Raw genomic sequence first — 18,055 nt, forward strand, 5'->3', positions numbered from 1 at the left:
TTTGAGGACCATTCAAAGATAAAACTATACTTAAAATGGATTGACAGTCCGTTACGTATTATACAAAATCCTAGAACTAGCCATTTTATTGTGAGATAACATATTGAAAACCTTGCTAAGAATGCAACAAAACTGCATTGAAAACAGTGAAAATATGTCCTCTTTGACTGAAGTACAATTGTGTGCTGGAGAAAAGGACCCAATGGAACGACATTTTACAGAGAATAGCAAAAAATAGAGGAAAAAACACCTTCACCTCATCATCACATAAGCCGTCTGCGATGCCTTGGGATATCATAACAAATCATGGTGAGCTCCTCCTCTGATTGGCTGCCTGGATGTGGGGGGAGGGGCTGTTTCTAAATGAGTTGCTCTAATAACCCGGGCCTGTACCACAACACAAGAAAAATGAGCCTCACACCAAGTTGCTGAGCATCAGTGCACCGGCTCCCCTCCTCTTCCCCTCCGCTCATCCATCCTCTCACACATCCCAGACCTCGCACGCCCCCCTGTTTCCAATACACCCCCCTCACTGTCATACACACACACTTTCTCTCTCTCCTTTGCCTCCCTGTTTCCGATACCTCCCGCACTATCACACACATACATAACTCTCTCTCTCTCTCTCTCTCTCTTTCGCTTCCGTTTCCAATATTATCACATACACATATAAACGCATACGCACACGCACACACACACTCTCTTTCCTTCTTTCTCTCTTCTCTATCCTTACATCTCTCTTTCTCTCTCTCCCTCTTTCTCTCTTGCCTCCCCATTTCCAATACACTATCACACACACACTCTCTCTCTCTCTCTTCTCTATCTCTCCTTTTCTCTCTTCTTTCTTCTCTCTCCTTCTGTCTCTCTTCTTCCCTCTCTCCCTCTCTCTCCTAGCGCATTGCAGGTACTGTTGATATATGAATAATGTATTGAACGGGGCAGAAAAGATCAACATGCCTGGTGTGTCCCTTGTGGGAATAGCCCTTTGCCGCCTTTACTAATACTAATACTAACAGTTCATTTCAGTGGTTCATTCTTATGTAAAAGTGATACTCGAGATTTCTTTTTCGCAGTTCAAATCAAAGTTTTTATTTATATTAACTCACTTCACGCTGATTTAGTCCTTATTGATTCTTTGTTTTGCTGTATTGCTGTTTCTTATCCTTCCCAATCCTTATTTATCAGACCAGGGTTTAGTTTGTGTTTTACCCGACAGTTTCGCCTGTTCTCTTAGCGGTGTTCGTGATGTTGCTGTGATGTGTCCGGTCAGCTGATTGAAGTCGGACTGCGGGTGGCGCCGTCGTCCTGCCTCCACCGTTAGGAAGACAGCGCCAAAATCTGTTTTAAGCAACATCACGTGATCACTGTGAGGAAGACCGCTGTAGAGCAGTCGAAACTGTCAAGTATAAAGTATAGAAACATACTAAACCTTCGTCTGAAATAAGGAAGACCGGATGAACCTTATTGGACTTATCAGGATTTAGTCATTTGGAGATGGTACTTGACAAACTGAGTACTGTAGATCCATGCTGGATTCTGTGGTAGTGCGTTAGATTTGAAAATGTTTGTCATTTATTTCATTTACGTCTCTGATATCCTGGTAGACACTGCATTCACACTTCTGCTGCTTTTGTCTTAATATTAACCCAGTCTAGTCCTGTTTTAGTCCTGCTTAATCCTGGTTAAAGTTAGCTCCTTGTTTTTTTTCCAAGTGTACTTCCGGACTTAGTCACAGTTTTGGCCATAGATCTAACCATATTCAAAGCGCAGGGCCTGAAACCAATGGTCAATACTCTGGATCATTCAAATGGATGTATTTAACATAGCCACCTCACTTTTAATAAGGTGCTGGACATATACCATGCATTTTAGGTCTGTATAATCACGCAGTGGTGGTAGAATTACTTTAATACACATAAAAAAGAACACCATGACTTTTCATAACTTTAGTTTATTCAGTCGGGGTTCTGAGGGCCGACAGAAACTGCTCTGAGGTCCACATTTCACCCCCGGGCCATAGTTTGGACACCGCTGGCCTAGAGTAAAAGGCAAGAGTAATGGTCCTTCACGAGCTCTGCCCCGCGCACTCTGCTGCTTATTCTCTCCGTGGGGGCAAACACAGGGCGCTACATCAGAGCCACGGCTCTAAGTCACACACAGAGCGTATACGTTAAGACATTTTTATTACAACACAACACACTTTGTACCTCCATCCACTCCCACACTCCACCACAGGCTGCAGGTGTGCTAAAAAGCCCTATTCAAGAAAAAAACTATCCGACTAATCACCGTGGAAACTGTATGAGGGGAAGAGAGGATACACAGGTGAGGTGTCAGTCACTGCGAGAGCTGAGGGGCGGCTGTCCACCCATTCACTGTAGTGTGTGAATACAATGAGCTGAGGTCAGGAGGACTGCTGTGTCAATCAGAGAAAGGGAAAGAAATCATTTGTGAGGATTTGCTTTTGATTGTTGTTATCGCATTTAAAGTCAATTTCAAACATAAAAAGTTCAACTTAAAATCAAACAGATTCCTTTCCAACGTACACGAAACAGTTCAAATATGATAACAAGTTAACAAAATTCATAGACTGTATTTATAAATGGACATAGCTAACCTGCTAGCCACCACAAATACGAAGTGAACATGGACGCGCTTCCGGCTCCATCTGAAAAGCTGTTGCACCTCTCTCCGTAACCGCTGCTGTCAGCGTTGTGATTTTGATCTTAAAATGTTCGTATTAACCCGCTCAACATGACCCTGGTGTTTTTATTTTGCTATATGTACATTAATAATGGATAAATCAGGTGCCTTCTTTGCCAGAAGTTGCTCCCACTAGCGCTAGCAACACGTTTGACTGACTTGATAAACCAGCAATAGGAGGAACAGGGGGCAGGGGGAGGGGGCGTTACCTTCAACAGCCTTGATCCAGATGAACTCTTTGGTTGCTATGAGTGTTTGTCCACTGATCCGAAGGTTGGCGGTTCAAATCCCGCTCTCGACATAAAAAAAAAAAAAAAACATCATTGGTTGAGCGGTCAGATCCACTGATCCATAGGTTGGCGGTGCGATTCTAGCTCACAGAGATGAATGCTGTTGTTGTGTCCTTGGGCAAGACACTTAACCCACCTCGCCCTCAGTGTCTGCGTACACTGGTGTATGAATGTGTGTGTGAATGGGTCAGTGGTTCCTTGTTGTAAAGTGCTTTGAGTGCCTTGAAGGTGGAAAAGCGCTATAGAAAAATGTGACCATTTACCATTTACTCGTGGTCGCAATTCCAAATAAGGAACTCGCCTCCAAATTCGGTCCCGTACCTGTTAGCCCAGAGGAGCATCCTACAGTCTTTATACAGTCTGTGGTCCTATAATTGTAAATCCCATTGTGACAAGATAGTTTTGTGTCCCAAGTTTAGGAGTTTATTCCCTGATTCAAAGGGCTATGTCACCAGGATGAAAGCCTTTGGTAACTTTTTATGTGGTTATTTTTATGGTGGTTATTGGATGAAATGAAAATGTCAGAAGCATGACTTTACATTCACCATGCTAAATCAGAAACTGTAATATTGGCACTTAAACTTGAGTTGAAGCGAGAAGTTCTATTTCATTCGTTTGTGCTCTGCAAACAAGAACAAATTGGTGTGACAATACTCATTAGAAAGTGACAGTGGCAATATTTATCCACTCAGAAGTTCAATGTAGATTAATTAGAAGATGTTTAATTTTGGACAAGAGTAATTTTCAAATCTATAATATGGACTTTGTGATGTAAAAAAAATCAAAGAGCAACTTCAAACGCTGAATATATATGTTTCAGATCCACATCTGGCTCCAGGAAGAAGAGAAGATACCGGTATGTGTTTCGTCCTGTTTATATTCATAACTCTTTAAGTTTAATACAGTATGGAAAATCAATACTTCAGTGTCCAAAATGTCTCCTATTTTTTGTCCTGTTTCCAGCTCAGGCAGCCCCAAGAACAAAAACAAAGACAAGAACAAGGAGAAAAAGAGGTGAGGCATGCATTCATTCATGGACGAACACTTTTATTTATAAGGAAAGAGTACGTTTTAATGGTAATACTTTGCTGGCATATGAAGATCTGTCTTTAACAGTACACAGCGACACATTTCCATATTTATTCAGTGCTTCTGTTAAAATAGACTGCAAAGACAGTGTACGCGGACAGCTAAAACAAGCCTCTGTGGCGGGCCCTGGTTGGCAACAGTATGTGCAATTGGACCCGCGCTTAGTGTCTCATAAATTTATATTGCTATTTTACACCTATTATCAGAAGCTGGCACTGACGGAGAATGTTAAGGTGCATGAAGAATGGAGGGCTTCTTCAGATCATGACCGTTCAACACAATTTCCAGTTCAAACATCACTCCTGATTTGGATTAGGATATTGTCAGTCATGATCGGCCGTCCCCGCAAGTACAGGGCCCTCTGCTAACCGTCCCCACATGTACAGGACCCTCTGCTAACCGTCCCCACACGGCCCTCTGCTAACCATCCCCACACGTACAGGGCCCTCTGCTAACCGTCCCCGCATGTGCAGGGCCCTCTGCTCACCGTCCCTGCATGTGCAGGGCCCTCTAAATACTATTTTAAAACAGTGATGCACTTACCTCAGTACTTTTCAAAGATAGAAACATTTTTTATTATGTGTTCAAAAACCTAAGTACATTGGAGCCTTGTGTTTGGATTAGACGTATTAGACGTAGATTAGACATATTGGTCAGTGTTTGCCAGCAGTTGCTGTGTGTGGTTTGTGTGCACACACACTGATAGTATGTACAGTGTGTAAATGCATGAGTTCAAATTGTTGTCATGTGACAGGTCTCCCGGGGAGACGCCCAGTCGGAGTTCACAGCGTCAGGGCAGCTGCTGTAGCTCCCGCAGTGCCTCAGTGTCATCAGCACGCAGCACCTCCAAGTCTCCTGCCAGGTACGCACTCACAATATGCACATACAACACACACACACACACAATAAATATATATAACACACAATACACACATACAACACGTACACACCACCCACCTATAACACACACAATACACACTCAACACACACTATACACACTAAACACACACAACACACTCAACACACATACATGACACACAAAACACACAGCACACACACTCCACAGTCCCCACACACACAGAGTGTATACAGTACAACATGAGGCTGCTGCGAGGTGCCTCAGTGACTCTCATTTAACCCAAGCCCGTGGGCAGAGATTCACAAATGGCTTTCCCCAAACGTCTCCCTGTAACTACGGTGACAGGACCAGGATGTCTCACTCAGCCCACTCTGTCATTATACAAACTACACGTTTTTCATACAGTTTCATTTATGTTTTGAAATCTGTGAAACAAAAACTGTACTATTCTTAGATCATATTGACAATTCAAAATTGTTGTCAAAAATTCAATGCAGTTTTTGTAGCTTATGCCATAAATGTTAATTTCTTTGTTTATTTTAAATGAGACCGTCCCTATTTGCTCATTTTGAGCCCATCTGTATATGTAATTTTGTTCTTTACCTTTGGACTCTTGTAAATCACTCTAGTTTTACTCTAGTTTTTTGCTCTTTCAGAATCAACTCCAAGCACAAGGCAGATGGACAGAAGGCGTCTTCCGGCTCCACCAGCCCTGGCGCGTGGCATAACGGAGAGCAGAGTCGTAACGGTCGATCTCGACACAACCACGCGGACGCCGAAAAGAACCATGATGTATGTACCCCCCTGTCCTACCCCTGACCCCCTCCACCCCCAAAACTGTCACAGGCTCCAGATCAGTCTGTGTGTCATCACTTAACTGACTTTTCTTTCTTCTCCTCTCATTAGTTTCCTTTAGCTTGTAGATGAGTTCATTTCATAGGATTTTGGACATGTATGTCGTGTGTAAATTTTGACGCTCCTGCTGTTTTGTTTCTGGCTCTCTTTGACTCCTCTGCCATCTTGTTATTTTTCTTTTTTTCCCTTTTGGTGTTGTTTACAAGTAACAGAGGGAGGGCACAAAATAGTGCAAAGTTGTAATGTCTGCGTGCAGTCCACACTGCTGGGAGTCAGAGCGTGGCATTAGCAGTGCACATCTCGGAAATGGAAATGCGAATGGTGCTGGCACGCTGTCTTCCCACCCGAATGAGCAAAGAGATGTGTTGTTTCTTCCAATTTGGCCACCTGCTAAGGCGTGAGACACCAAAGTGAGAGAAGAGGCAGGTCCAGAGATTGCAAAGATCTATCAAAAATGATCAAAACAGGTTTGAAAATCTGGTCAATAACATTTTATGTGCACAATATTTCAAGGTCTTGATCAAATATGGGCTTTAAGTCCCTTTGTCTATCTGTGTGAAGTCAAAGGATCCTCGTTTCTCGATATAAAGGCAGCAAAAGTCATTCCAGGGGCGAGTTGTTCTATCACCTCTAGTGTCACGTCCATATTATGATGTTGTGTTATAAATCAAAAACATACCTGTCTACTCGATCGCACCTCCTGGAGTAAAACTATGTCCATAATTAGTGCCTGTGATGGCTTTTAAATGACTTCACTTTTTATATAAAAATAACCTTGGACTCTCTCATCACCGTCACAGAATAATGATTAGCTTAAAACGAAAACAAAACGTGATCAGTTCAAGTAGATGTTATTTTATGTGATGAATGAGCCCCTAAATGAATCGCAGACACTGAAACTGCCACAGCGCTGCTGTCTGCTGTCTGCTGTCTGCTGCTCTACACCAGAATGCATGTTCTTATGATAAATCTCTATTTCTTTGTCTTTCTGCTTGTTCCTTTCATTTCCTAACATTTGAAGTGGTATTTACGTATGAATAAATGCCCTCTCTGTCTTGTTTATATAAAAAGCACTCAAATGCTTTGGAACTGGACCAAGTAGGTTAAATGGGTATGTGTTATAGTTTCTTCTTGTCAATACAGTTGTCTCTCTCTCAAGATGATAGATCCTACTCTCCTCCAATCGTCCAAGTGCTGCAGGATAAAAGTCCTCTAATGCTTTACTGTGGATGTGCATGTCGCCCCCGGGTGGCAGTCTTCTCTGTCCAGTGCTTCTGCTAGACTCTGTCCAAGAAAGAAGACAGTAACAAGGCTTTTTGTAAGCTTATTTTCAAAGAGTGATCCAAAGACAGTTGAGGAATAGCAGACATCAGAGGGTTAGGTGTGTCAGTTATACCACACATACTGTTTGGGTCTAGAGACCCACACAGACATGTTGATTATGGGGATAGTTTAATTGTTTAGCTTTGAGGCTGAACATTATTTTAACAAAGTCACACAGTAAGTGAAACTAACTCACTAACTAACAGCTAACTCACACCACTAATAAATAACAGAACACTGTTCTGTCCATTCTAAGTTAGTATTACTGGACATTAGTCTTCTCAGATAACTGTCTATTGACCCAGTTTTCTCCTACTGCCAGGTTCTGTTTCTGTAGATGTGTTCATCAAAACTACTGTACAACTGTAACACTAAATATGAGTAAATAAAAAAAACAACACAAAAGTGTTGCTCTAAAGTGACCCAAGCTTTTTGAAAATGCCTCACATTTAGTTGAGGTTGGACTCCTGTGGCTAAATGTGACTAGTGGGTCCCTTTGTCCAAGTGTGGACTCTCCATTAGCAGTCAGTGCACCGTCTGACAGCCCCTCTAACCCCCCTCACCTGTCCCTGTCTCCTGTGCGTGTCCTAGCTCTTTTACTCTTTCTTTTAGTTGTATTGCTACATCTGCCAGCTCTGCATGCCTCCTCTGTCCTCCTTACTCCTTAGTCTTACACTAATACAATGATATTAACCACTTCCCTCATCCCTCTTGTTGATACAAATATGGCTGCATTTGTACAAGCGAAAAAGACAAAGCAACTCATCTAGTGTTGTTAGTGTTGTTAGACTTATCTTTTAGTTTTTGGTTTGCCATATGTTTTTTTTTCATCCCTTTTTCAGTTGCTTTTTCTGCTTAGGATTCAAATCTGTAGCGTTGATACTAAAAGAGGTCATTGTCTTTTTCCCATTTCGCTGCGGAGAACATTCCTTTCTACTTTTATTTTTATTTTCTTTCTTTCCTGTTTTTATGTTGATATTGCATACGTGTCACTGATTGAAATGGAAGGTAGGTAATGCTTTGCCTACGCACGTGATCTATATGCAGATGAGAATGTGACAAGCACCCTAGCCTGAGTGACGTCAATGTTTCTCTTTCTTTCTTCTCTCTTTCTTTCTCTGTCTCTCTCTTTCATTCTCTTGCTCTCTTACTTTCTCTCACTCTCTCATCCCTCTCCTCTCTCTTTCTCTTGATGGTCAAATTAAGTTTCTTCATCAGTTATGATTTGACTCTGCAGAGATCGGAGTACATGGAGCTCTGGTTGTCCTCTTTCTATTAACTTCATTCCGAAGTCACGCTTTACCTTTCAGGTCCATTATTATTTCTTTATTTTGATTTACTTTTTTGGCCGAATGCATCATTTCTATTTGTCCAGCATCTCTGTTTGTCAGTGTGTATTATTTTACCACACTCAGTTTCACAAATCAGTGATGGGGCATTTGATTCTAGAAAGTTTAGTGGTCTCCTCTCGTTTAGTGGTCTCCTCTCCAACAGTCTGTTGGTACAAACCATAGACTGTATATATAAATGGACATAGCTAATGTGCTAGCCGACACGTTACAAATAAGAAGTGATCATGGACGTGCTTCTGGCTCCATCGACTCTGCCTTCAATTCACTTTGCATTGAAATTTGCCATCCATCAGCATCTAATTGCTGCAGTGAGCCTTGTCATTTTGGTCTTAAAATGTTCGTTTTGATCTGCTCTATATGATCTTGGTATTTTTATTTCTGTATTGTGCCCACAAATCAAGATATAAACATTAACAAGATACAAATCAAGCGCCCTATTTCCCTGAGGTTGCTCCCACTAGCATTAGCAACAGGTTTGACTGACAGCGTTGCTAAGCGCCTGCTCTCTGCTACACCAGTGGTGCGGGCGGTAAGGGGTGTTACCTTCAACAGGCTCGCCACGGATTGGCTTTTTGGTTGCTATGATACTCGCGGCTGGAAAACCAATATAGAACTCTGCTCCAAATTGACTCCTATAACTGCTCTAGCCTCGATGAGCTTCATTTGACCAAACGGGTGCCGCCACACTCCCTTAGTCCACTTCTTTATACAGTCTATGGTGCAGACACATAAGCCCTGTGGCTTTGTCTTTGCTGAACAGCAACACTGTATATAGTTATACAGTTATATAGTGTCATATGTGCATCAGAGACCCTTCTGGGGGGATTAGGGTTTAACCAGAACATGGGCAGTACTGAACTGAGGAACTCACAAATAAAGAATCACACAAGTCATTGGATTTTTGATAAAGGCCATGCTTAACTGTGGACCTTATATTTACTGCTAATAAAACCTCTACAATAATTGCACATTCATAAATAATGAAGTATAATGTATCTGTCCTATACAGTGGCCAACAGGTCAATGTGCCATATACACATGATAATGTATGTATAGCCACTATTTGTATTGATGCCCTGAGCAGTAACAATAACTATGTGCCCTTCAGATAGCTGACCTCTGATTATATTGAGTGGTAAAACAGCACCTAATCGGCGTTTGTGGCTCAGGGGGCTCAAACACACACTTAGATGTAATAGCTAGTTGTTGTGATGTTTACGGAGGTGGCTAGGCCTGAGGATTGACTTTGTGTGAGGTATTCCCTGCACATTGTGCTTCTCCTCTTTATTTTCACTTCTGTTCCATTGATTTTCATACATCCTCTCATGAGTCACTGGCAGGGAAGGGTTTTGTGTCTTTTTCTCTTGCATTTTGTGAATCTAATGATGCACTTATGTTGCCCCACTTTTCCCTTTTCTTCATACCTTACCTACTAAAGGAGGGAATACCACTTTATTGGTAAGTGGATGTTAACCAGAAGGGAGTTAAACAAGAGTAAGCATTAAAATCTGAGAAAATGGGTCGCTGTTCACATCTCAACAATTGTCTCCAGGAAAAAATCCAGAAAGTGAAAATTGAGTAGCAGACGATTTGTTTTCTGATTCAATAATTCAATAATTGTGAATTTATTTTGTTCCTTCCATTTCTGTGATGTTCCGTCAAGTTGTCTTCTCTTTCTGTTTGTTTTGTTTCTTTTGAACCATAACTAAAACTGGAGCAGTCCTCTGTTTTCTACTCTTCAAATCTGTAGCTCTTTTTCTGCCTTTGCTCTTCTTCAGTTCATACGTTTCTTTTGTTTTATCCTCTCTTCCCTCCTTCCTAGTTTTTTGTTTGTTTTGCAATTATTATTTCTTCGACTCATTATGGTTTTGCATGCCAAGTATTGCATGCGCTGCACCATAGAGGACTATCTTTAAGCCATATGGAGAAAACATTGATCTTTTCTTTTAGATGTTACCTTCTTTTGGCAAGTACACCGTAGCACTTGAACCCTCCCCTGGAAACTCTTTAATGCCTCTGCTTTTCTTTTCTTTTTGTTTTTTTTTTCCTCCTTTGTTGGTCGTTTCTCTACAGAAGCATCGGGTGCCATCCTCTGGGTCTTCCAATCACCAGAACTCTGTGCTGAAAGAGCACAAGTTGCACAGCGCCCCCAACAGGAGCCAAGCGGGACAGGCGTCTGAAGCTGGGAGTTTGGATGGCAGAAATTCCGTTACCCAGGCGACAGGGCGCAGAGGGGACCACCGGGGGCAGAACAAGACCTCCCACTCCCCGGGTCACAGCAGCGACTCCACACACTCCCAGCACAACCACAGTCACAGAAGCAGGACGTCCCGCCACCAGAAGAGGTAGGACTTATTCCTCAGTAGGAACTATTTTGTGACTATTCATAATGAAATCATTTTATTTAATCATTACCTTCAAAGTTCACGCTCATTCTCTAACTTTTATTTAAACGTATTGCAGTCTCTCTTGGTTTTGAAACATTTTCACAATGTGGTGCGATATCTTATTTTGCTTCCAGTATGAGTTTATATACCACTATGAGTGAAAAGTTTGGACACTCTCATTCAGTGTTTTTTATTTATTTTTATTTTTTTACTACTTTCTACATTTTATATACATACAAAAGACATCAGATATATTCAAATGCTCAAAGTATCCACATATATTTGGTGTCTTTTGTATGTATATAAAATCAGAAGAATCAGAAGACTTTTATTGCCATCATTTGTGAACACACTTCAAAAACTAGGAACTTACTTTGGTGATAAAGTGCAACATAAAACACACTAAATAAATACAAATACAAATAAGGGCATGCACAAAGTTATAAAAAGATATGCTTAAAAAAAACAAAAAAACTTATAGGTAGAAAATATATACAACAGCATCATCAGAACAACAGTGCAAACATGGCTTATTAAAGTGACCGGTATTATAAAGTGTCCAGTTTTGTGCAAATATTATAAAGTGTTCATGAGACAAACTGCAGAGGGGAAGAAACTGTTCTTATGACGAGAGGTTCTGGTCCCAATGGACCGTAGCCTCCTGCCAGAGGGAAGTGGCTCAAATAGTCCATGTCCAGGGTGAGAAGTGTCAGCTGCTATACGGCCTGCTCGCCCCCGAGTCCTGGAGACGTACAGGTCCTGTATAGATGGAAGGCTGCAGCCAATCACCTTCTCAGCAGAGGCACAATGCGCTGCAGTCTCTGCCTGTCCCTGGCAGTGGCCCCAGCGAACGACACAGTGATGGAGGAGGTGAGGATGGACTCAATGATGGAAGTGTAAAACTGCACCATCATCTGGACTAGCAGCTTGCGTTTCCTCAGCTGCCGCAGGTGGAACATCCTCTGCTGGGCTTTCTTGATGAGGGAGCTGATGGTCGGCTCCCACTTGAGATCCTGAGTGATGCAGGTGCCCAGGAAGCGGAAAGAGTCCACAGTGGTGATGGGGGAGTCCGTCAGGGTGAGGGGAGGCAGGGGGGCTGTGACTTTCCTGAAGTCCACGATCATCTCCACTGTCTCCTGGGCGTTAAGCTCCAGGTTGTTGCTGCTGCACCAGGACACCAGCCGGTCCACCTCCCTCCTGTAGGCAGACTCATCGCCGTCCGAGATGAGTCCGATGAGGGTGGTGTCAACCGCAAACTTAACCAGTTTGACAGAGTCGTGGCTGGAGGTGCAGCAGTTGGTGTACAGGGGGAAGAGCAGGGGAGAAAGTACACAGCCCTGTGGAGATCCTGTGCTGATAGTCCGAGTGTCCGAGACATTCTTGCCCAGCTCCCCGCTGTCTCCTGTTCGTCAGGAAGTCAGTGATCCACCTGCAGGTGGAGTCAGGCACGTTGAGCGAGTTTGTCCTGGAGCAGAGCAGGGAGGATGGTGTTGAATGTAGAGCTGAAGTCCACAAACAGGATCCTGGCATAGGTTCCCGGGGAGTCCAGATGCTGGAGGATGAAGTGAAGGGCCAGGTTAATGGCGTCATCTACAGACCGATTGGCTCTGTAGGCAAACTGCAGAGGGTCCAGGAGGGGGGAGGTGAAGGACTTGAGGTGGTGCAGGACCAGACGCTCAAATGACTTTATGACTACAGACGTCAGCGCCACAGGTCTGTAGTCATTAAGTCCAGTGATCCTGGAAAGTAGTAAAAAATGTAGAAAGTAGTAAAAAATAAAGCAAAAAAAAAACACTGAATGAGAGGGGGTGTCCAAAATTCTGACTGCTACTGCTAATGTGTATGCAAAGAAATATATCATGTTATCTAAATGCTTTTTGCTTTTATACATTAAACTTGATTTTTTTGTCAACAGAACAAAGAGTGCACACTCTTCTAAGAAGCACCATCATTCTGGGCGTGGACAGACGCACCACCGCAGCCAGTCTCCATCTCCGGGACACCACTCGTCAGGGAAGAAGAGGGCGGAGTCTCGAGGAAAGAGCCTGAGACAGAGGAGCAGCTCCTGGAGCAGTGCACGCTCCTCCTCCCGCTCGGCCTCCAGAGACAGAGGCCCCAGCAAGAACAAGTCCCCACACAGACAGAACAACTCCAGGTTAGGACTGAACAGCAGATACTGGTGTGTAGAATAAGGCCATGTTACTGAGGGTCATTTGTGTCCTTACAGGGAGAGGGACAGTGCAAACCGCTCAGACACAGACAGCAGAGCGAGACGCCGCTCACGAAGCTACTCACCCATCCGCAAAAGAAGAAGAGATTCACCCAGTTTCATGGAGGCTCGCCGGATCACCAGGTAATGATAATAAATACAGCCCTCAGTGGACTATAACAAACGGACCAGTACTTTCTTAATACACATTTTATAATCTTGTGAAGTCTAGTTGTTCTGTGGTACCTCTGACATCTTGTTGGCTAAATTGAAAGTTACATTTTATTAATATTGCTCTAATATATTGTGTTCAATGATCTGTTAATTACCACTGAATGTACTTTCTATTTAAGGCTGCACCGAGGGCAGAGCTGGATCTCTTTTTGTACCATATATGTATTAATTATCGTAAGCTCCTACGTTGTTAAGGTTGATATTTTAAGGTAAACTGTTGTCATTGAAATTATGTAGATTTCTTAATTACTATATTACTTGAAACAGTAAAGTAAATCCTTAAGTGAATTTTCTATTCACTACTGAGAGTCTGCATGTGTGTTTTGTCATTTTTCTCACTCCAGTCTCAAAGGTCCGGGTGACAACAGGAAACTGCGGATCCACGTTGTGGGCTAGTTACCCTGGTAACTGTTGCCGTGCAGCAGGACCCCTTCTAAGTCTGACTCCTCAAGCAAAACCAGCCCAGATCCCTCGAGTAAAAACCTGCCCTCCTCCCGGCTTCTCTGTCCTCTGCTGCAGCTCCTTCATCTTTGTCTTTAACCACAGTCAAATTTACATCTCCAGATAACCTCCTCTGTGGTTATGCACTAATGTTTTAACACCAGGGGTTGAGATTAAAAGGCTATCAAGGCTCGTTTGGGCAGGTGTCTCGTGATTGGACCTGCTGATACGGAAAACAAAGGCAGTTTTATCCAGTGGTGGAAAGTACCAATATAAAAGTACTATACCTAAGTCTACTCTAAACCTACAGAATACATTTTACAGTGGATATCTTTTACTTTTAGTTCACTGCATTTGAGAGTATGAATCTTTACTTCGTCTTCCACAACATTTTTGAACTGGATTAAAAATCAAAAGTGCTTTTTTATGGCTATTTTGAGCAAATCCATAATTTGAAGTAACGTCCCAATTTTGAGCAAACAACAAATGCAAAAGCACAAACAGCTTGAACAAAGAAAATCTATTCAGCTGTGTCTTTTGAACTAAAATCAGCACAATTCTCCTTCAAGATCACTGCATTTGGCACTTACGTAGTTCTCAAAATCTGTCTGAAATACTTTTACACAGAAAGTGCATTTTTAAATAGGTATATTTGTTGTTTTACTTAATAGATTGTAGATTTTTTTCCCTCTACTTTTACGTAAGAAAAAAAAAGTTTACTTAATCTACCACTGGGTTTAAGTATGCTCAAATGGCAGTGAGGGGCACAGCACACAGCAGCAAAACTACCTTGATAGTATTGACATCTCACCCTATACTGTTGATTTGTCTGGGCTGTGGGACTCCGGTGAGAAGGAAGTGCTCATTTTGTGAGCTAATGGCTAATTACATTACAGGAGACACTGGCGGGTGGTTACTAACAAGGCATTCTGGGAGCTTAAACTAACCACTACCATTTGTGTGCACTGTGACTTAACAGCTTTAACTAGCACACATCTCTTTTTCAGACGCTGCACTGATCTAAAGCTAACATTGATGTGTTGTTGATTGCTAGAATGTTGTGGGACTAACACTGGGCTGGGCAATAGAAAATATAAACCTTAGCCTGATGCTTTCAGAAAATATGAACTGAATAAACAAAGTGCTAACTGTATTGTAGTCTAGGTCTGGTTAAAAGCTTGTAAAGAAACTCTGGGTCACCTCCTATAGGTCAAATGTGGTGGGTTTGGGTTTGGTGTTATTCGAAAAATTGTAATCCTTATACAATTTAACTGGAGCCCCAGCTGTACTCTAGAGCTGTTCTAAAACTATTCTGGAAAGGTCCAACTTTGTCCTGTAAATATCTAGTTTCAGTGCTGTTGTTGGTTTTTTAATACTCTATGCCCAGCCCAGCTCACAGTGTTCTATTTGTTGCAAGAGTCCTCAGTATCTCCTTTCACATTTGCTCTCCTTTTTTCCCGTATAGCGCTCGTAAACGGCCCATCCCATATTACCGTCCCAGCCCGTCCTCCTCTAGCTCTGGCAGCACCGCGTCCAGCCGCAGCCGCAGTCGGAGCTACAGCAGCCGCAGCCGCAGTCGCAGTTGGAGTCGCAGCTGGAGTCGAAGCCGCTCACGCACACACCACAGCTACTACACCCACAGCAGTGATGACAGCCCAGGATTCTGAGTCGCTCCACCCAAATGCACTGAAGTATGGGACTGTGCTGCAGAGGAGGAGGGAGGAATACACCAGGACTTCCATGTTTATGTATACCAGTGTTTCCCAACCAGCCACACAAGGACCTCTGGGGGTCTGCAAGCACTTACCAGAGGGTACTTGGAGTTAGAGCTCGGGATGGGCCGTCAAAAAACAACCGTTACCATAGAAATTGGCCATGTTTGAAGCAAGTGTGTAAAATGTGTATACAGACACAAACAGAAACTATGTATAAAAATTAAACAAAAGAGCCGTGGAACAACACAGCTGGTAAATACGTTTATTAACCTATGGTCAGAATTCTTTTGACTGACACTAAGTTAGCAATTAGCGATTTAAAAATCCACATTGGTTTAACATCAGGCAAACTGAAAATTCTATGTGTGAAGACTCAATCCTGAGCTCTATAGAATTTTAATATAAAATGTACTTAGAAAAACAATGTACATCCTTATAGGCGCAGTACCTAATTTATACAAAAAACGTGAAAAACAGTACTAGTTCATTTTAAACACTTTGGAGCTATCCAAACTTATTCCTCACTTTCCTAATGCATTCCAACCATCCTAAAAATTCACCATGATGAGGTGAGAGCAGAGCCACCGCGGTAATGCTAGCAACAATTAGTATGCTAACAGAGCACCAGCCTTATTTTCTGGTTCACGGACGATAAAAACACCAATAAGATGCAGATTTAAAAAGCTGCTTTTAGAATATATCTATTGGTCCAAAATTAATTTTACTTTGACCTGAAAAAAAAACTGGTACAGCTCCTTAAAGAACATTTTTGTAGGATAATTTGGATATTAATACAATCAAAATGCAACAGTATAATAGTATTAATTGATAACATACTAGTAAACAGATCCATTATTGCTGTAGAAACACGTTGGGGGTACTGCTGGGGGAGTGTGAGACCAGAGAATAGGGGGTCCACAAAGCAAAAAAGGTTGGGAACCACTGATGTACGTGAGAGCCTGGATCAAAAAAGGATTTATGCTTTTATATTTTGGCTGGATTATCCTTCTTCATGCCAAGATATTAGATGAGGAAAAGTAATTGGTCAAGCCTGTAGAACAAATCTGTTAAAAGCACTTTTCTTCTTCTCTTCCACCAAGCAACCAAAAATGAAACGTTAAAATACAAAAATCTATATATAGATATGTACTTATTTATAAATATAATATAAACTCAAGTCTTTTTTTTAATCAGAAAGTAATGCATCTCGAAGGAGTTGACTGTGCTTTTAAAATTGGACCATTTGGGGTTTTTATAATCACTTCCCTCCGAATAGTTTAATTTCATCCAAGCACAGATATGAACAAAAGTGAGAACAAATAGGCCACAAAAGGGACATTTTTTATGCTCAAATGTATTGTATAGGTTTGTCTGTATAGATCCTTTAAGTTTTGGCTTTGTAAACTATGCACTGTATATTCCATAGAGTTCTGGGAAGGGGGTTATTTGAAAGAAAGCATGATGCAAAAATTAGACATAGGAACGAGTTAAAGCTGCCAGCCCCCCTCGAAAAACCAGAGAAAATCAATGTATTATGTACTTTCTTATCCCACCTGAACAGAAGTATGTGGCTAACTTTTTATGTGAGGGTGCGATGTAGAGAGAAACTGTCTGCAAATACTGTCCATGCACATGTTACTTTTACTATTTATAAAAAAAACAAAAAACATCTGTATTTATTCTTTTTTATTTAAGTATTTATTTATTTATTGTTAAACTTATTTGAGATGTAAAGCAAACCTTCTCCTGTGTCTTGCAAGATGAGATTGCTACAGCTGTAATTCCCTTTGAAACTTGACAAAACTCATTGTATCCTGCAGTTGGTATCAGTGGAGCAACAACTTAAGACATCCATCTGCCTTGGCCTATTATAACAGCTCTTTCCAATACCAGGCCAGCTACTGTTGCTTTATAATGCGATGATATTATTTTTCATTTGGTTTTATAGTGATCAGAAATACCCAAGTCCACTGCAGAAGGCCAGGATGTCGTTATACTTGTATGTACTCTGCCTTCTGTTTATATCAGCCCTGGTTAAGTGCACTCAAGAATACCTCTGTTTGTTTTTGGGCATCCGTGCAGTAAAACCTGGATTTAACTCTCTGATACAACTTTGCAAAATATACGCCAACTATAGCATTGCCCATTTTGTTGTCAATGGCATCCTTTGTTGTGTACAAACTACTATACCTGACAATAAACAGAAATGGGGAATTGAATATGATAATGTTGTCATTCTGTCCTGTGATGGCTGCGTTTATGTGGCCGATAACTACAGTTATCAGATAACTCAATAATTAGATATGATTTTGTGGTGTGTGCGTGTGCGTGTGTGTGTGTGTTTACAAGTACAAACGAAATCTGCTCATCCACGACACGTATCGGTTTGGAAGGCTGATACAAGTACACAGAATAAGAAATAATCAATCTTTAACATTTTCTGTTTCATTATTGTCTTAACCACATTGAAACAGAATAATCACAAAGAAATCAGATTACTTCAATAATCCGATAACTCCAGAAATGAGATAATCATCAGGTTTTAGTGTTCATGTGTACATAGCCAGTGTGTTGTGTGTGTAATACCAGGACTCTCCT

General features: G+C 41.7%; 1 protein-coding gene across 1 annotated transcript in view; it reads left to right on the plus strand.

Moving 5' to 3' along the window:
- srrm3 (serine/arginine repetitive matrix 3) overlaps positions 1–15,507 on the plus strand; it is an 89,478-nt gene extending 73,971 nt beyond the window's left edge. Inside the window, exons 7-14 of the mRNA XM_033978919.2 lie at positions 3,814–3,849; positions 3,957–4,007; positions 4,837–4,944; positions 5,598–5,733; positions 10,545–10,816; positions 12,774–13,013; positions 13,086–13,211; positions 15,208–15,507. Coding sequence (XP_033834810.1) covers positions 3,814–3,849; positions 3,957–4,007; positions 4,837–4,944; positions 5,598–5,733; positions 10,545–10,816; positions 12,774–13,013; positions 13,086–13,211; positions 15,208–15,409 — 1,171 coding nt within the window. The 3' untranslated portion in view covers positions 15,410–15,507. The remainder of the gene's footprint in view (positions 1–3,813; positions 3,850–3,956; positions 4,008–4,836; positions 4,945–5,597; positions 5,734–10,544; positions 10,817–12,773; positions 13,014–13,085; positions 13,212–15,207) is intronic.
- Positions 15,508–18,055: the final 2,548 nt, after the last annotated feature.

Source organism: Periophthalmus magnuspinnatus, chromosome 14 (genome assembly GCF_009829125.3).
Source record: "Periophthalmus magnuspinnatus isolate fPerMag1 chromosome 14, fPerMag1.2.pri, whole genome shotgun sequence".
NCBI lineage: Eukaryota > Metazoa > Chordata > Actinopteri > Gobiiformes > Gobiidae > Periophthalmus > Periophthalmus magnuspinnatus.